This window comes from Capsicum annuum, unplaced genomic scaffold (assembly GCF_002878395.1).
Source record: "Capsicum annuum cultivar UCD-10X-F1 unplaced genomic scaffold, UCD10Xv1.1 ctg31409, whole genome shotgun sequence".
Classification (NCBI taxonomy): Eukaryota; Viridiplantae; Streptophyta; class Magnoliopsida; order Solanales; family Solanaceae; genus Capsicum; species Capsicum annuum.
In genome coordinates this window covers 1-3067 of record NW_025838042.1, presented here as the reverse complement: position 1 = coordinate 3067, position 3067 = coordinate 1, and the positions used below count along the sequence as shown (strand labels likewise).

The 3067-nt window shown below is 38.3% G+C and overlaps 1 protein-coding gene across 1 annotated transcript; it reads right to left on the bottom strand.

Annotated features, from left to right (window-relative positions):
* Positions 1-2120: 2120 nt before the first annotated feature.
* On the bottom strand, positions 2121-2723 carry LOC124891152 (protein Ycf2 A-like). Its single transcript, XM_047402961.1, has one exon. It carries the CDS (start codon positions 2721-2723, stop codon positions 2121-2123), a length of 603 nt encoding a protein of 200 aa, XP_047258917.1.
* Between the last annotated feature and the right edge of the window lie 344 nt (positions 2724-3067).

The following is a 3067-nucleotide window of genomic DNA, read 5'->3' as shown; positions in this document are numbered from 1 at the left end:
TGAATCTAGGAACTTTTGCTTGCATTTTATTATTTGGTCTACGTACCGGAACTGATAACATTCGAGATTATGCAGGATTATACACAAAAGATCCCTTTTTGGCTCTCTCTTTAGCCTTATGTCTCTTATCCCTAGGAGGTCTTCCTCCACTAGCAGGTTTTTTCGGAAAACTCTATTTATTCTGGTGTGGATGGTAGGCAGGCCTATATTTCTTAGTTTTAATAGGACTCCTTACAATCATTGTTTCTATCTACTATTATCTTAAAATAATCATGTTATTAATGACTAGACGAAACTAAGAAATAACCCCTCATGTGAAAAATTATAGAAGATCCCTTTTAAGATCAAACAATTCCATCGAATTGAGTATGATTGTATGTGTGATCGCATCTACTATACCAGGAAAATCAATGAACCCGATTATTGCAATTGCTCAAGATAGCCTTTTTTAGCTTCTAGGGTCTATTTCTTAGTTTAAGATCCCTCTTACTAACTGGAATCAAAGAATTAGTAGATTTGTTCCACCCAAAATGGGAATGGGCTAGGGTTATGAACTTATAATCTGATGATCAAGTCGATTCCATGATTATAAGTTCATTCCATACCGGACCAGGCCGGAATAGGGTTATATACATTCTTATTATGAGAAGGGGCCATTCAGACCTATCTAAATAGATACTATGTTTACATATGGATCCCTACATCATTACATTCCATTTAGGATTAAGAATACGCATAATCGGACCTACTTTTTACGTATCTCTATTGGGACCCTATTCACCTCTTTGAGTGAATCGAGAAATAGGTTTGATTGTCCATCTTTTTGATATATATCAGTCATTGCATTCTCCGGATAATTCAAATCGAAGCAATTGGATGTCCAACTCGGGCCTATATGACATGACAGATCAATAGATCCATCTTTGTCATATATTCCATACATCATACTAGATAGATATCATATTCATGGAATACGATTCACTTTCAAGATGCCTTGGTGGTGAAATGGTAGACACGCGAGACTCAAAATCTCGTGCTAAAGAGTGTGGAGGTTCGAGTCCTCTTCAAGGCATAATATTGAGAATGCTAATTGAATGAGCATTCTCAATTGGAATAAATTCGGAAATGGATCGCAAAATCTTGGTGATCTTCTCTATCTAATGAATGGGGAGTCCGCTTTAAAATCGTCTGCCCTGTACCCACCCCCCGATTATATGCTTCAACAGGAATCACACAAGGGTAGATTAGAAACCTCTGGTAAAATGCCTGCTCGTAACCCAGCAGATAAAGTACATTAAATAGTCCAGGGATGGGCGACTTACCCATTCAGTGACTTTGGCATTGGACGTTCCCAAAATGGGGACTATCAGCAAAATTCAATATAATAGATGCCTGTTGGCATTCCATCCTTCCTTCTCCTTTCAGGGCCTATCCAAAAGAGAATCCAGTACTTCTTGGTTGTCAATATCTGAACTAGTTGTTTGCTGTTCAAGAATTCTTGTTTAGGAAGTTCATACCATCCATACATAGTGTTTTGATCTAAGATTTCGATTCTTCCATATTTCAGCAGTAACATATTCTTCCATGGAGCTAAGGTCCAAAATATGGAAGAAACAAGCATTTCCACGACTCTACCACCCATTCAATTCTATTCCACTTAATCCCTCTTTCATGGCCACATATCTTTTCGGCTAAGGAATGGGAAATCTTTCTCCTGTTACATGAATCCAATTTTCATTTCATCCGGGAAAAGCCATCTTTTTCTCAACAATGTCTTTGTCATTAGATCCAATAGAATTTTGTTAGATAGGAACAGATTTAATAAATACTGATAACTCTCGGATAGAGTATTAGAATGGAAAGATCCATTAGATAATGAACTATTGCTTCTAAGCCATCTCTGATGATTAATCAACAATTTGAAGGAGGATCTTTTCTTGCGTATTCTTGATAAACCAGCATTTATATATAGATGTAGGAGGATCTGTTTGGGAACTAAGAAGCCCCTTTGACATCACTTCATCTGCAAATAATTCTCGATGTGAAAACACAGAGCCAGGGGGCTGATCTTTGAATAGGAAAAAGAGTGGATCTGCAGGGTCCCAAATGAATTGTCTTATTCAAAAAAGTCCTTGTTCTTTGGAAGATCTATCTCGTGTCTGGTACTTCATGGTTCCACTCTGCAATAACCCCGAATCATTCTCTTGAAGATCATCCTCTTCCTCATAAATGATCCGCTTGTCCCGAAATGACCTGGACCAATGGGGAAATCCCAATTCATTGGGCCTTTCGATACAATTAAATAGAAAGCCCCAAAGGCTCCATATTCTAGGAACCCAAACTATGTGATTGAATAAATCCTCCTGTGGGTTAAGGGCTCCTTCTCCCTCCCCTTCTTCAAACTCCGTTTCATAGAGAAATCTCTGATCAAGGATAGACCAAGAGCCCTTTTGCATCATATCTAAGGGACTCCTCGGTTCAGGCCGAAGAAGCAATGTCACTCGATCATTATCAAACTGACTGCAATCTTTTTCTGTCCATGAAGATCCCACCAGAGCACCTTCTACTTCTATTAGGCCATGAACTAGATCAGAATCATTCTCAATGAGTCCAAAAGAAGTGATCCTATTTTTTTCATCGGGTCCAAATAAAGACCAAAGATCTTGAATGACCGATCCGGCAGAACAACTCAAAAGATAAAGAAGTATCGTTAATCTCTTCATGCTCGTTCCAAGCTAGAAGTACCATTTGTACAAATAAGAATCCCCTTCGTTACATGATTTCTTCTTGATATAGATAGATATAGGATCTATGGGGCAATTACTTAGAAGTAAATTTTGTGCTACAGCCCTTCCTATCTGATAGAAAAGGATCCCATGATCTTGAACCGATCTTACCTGGGATCGCAAATCCCAAGTTTGTCTATGAAGAGCGGATCTAATTGTATTAGTGTCTATAATTGATTTCTTCTGTGTAATACTAATCGATAGGACCTCATTGGTAAGTTCTACAAGATCTCGTGCATTGGAACCCATGGTTATGGACCCAAATCCGTTAGTATGGAACA

Bases quoted from the DNA above. Each gene is read 5' to 3' on its own strand.
- LOC124891152 (XM_047402961.1), bottom strand. From the start codon at position 2,723: ATGAAGAGATTAACGATACTTCTTTATCTTTTGAGTTGTTCTGCCGGA.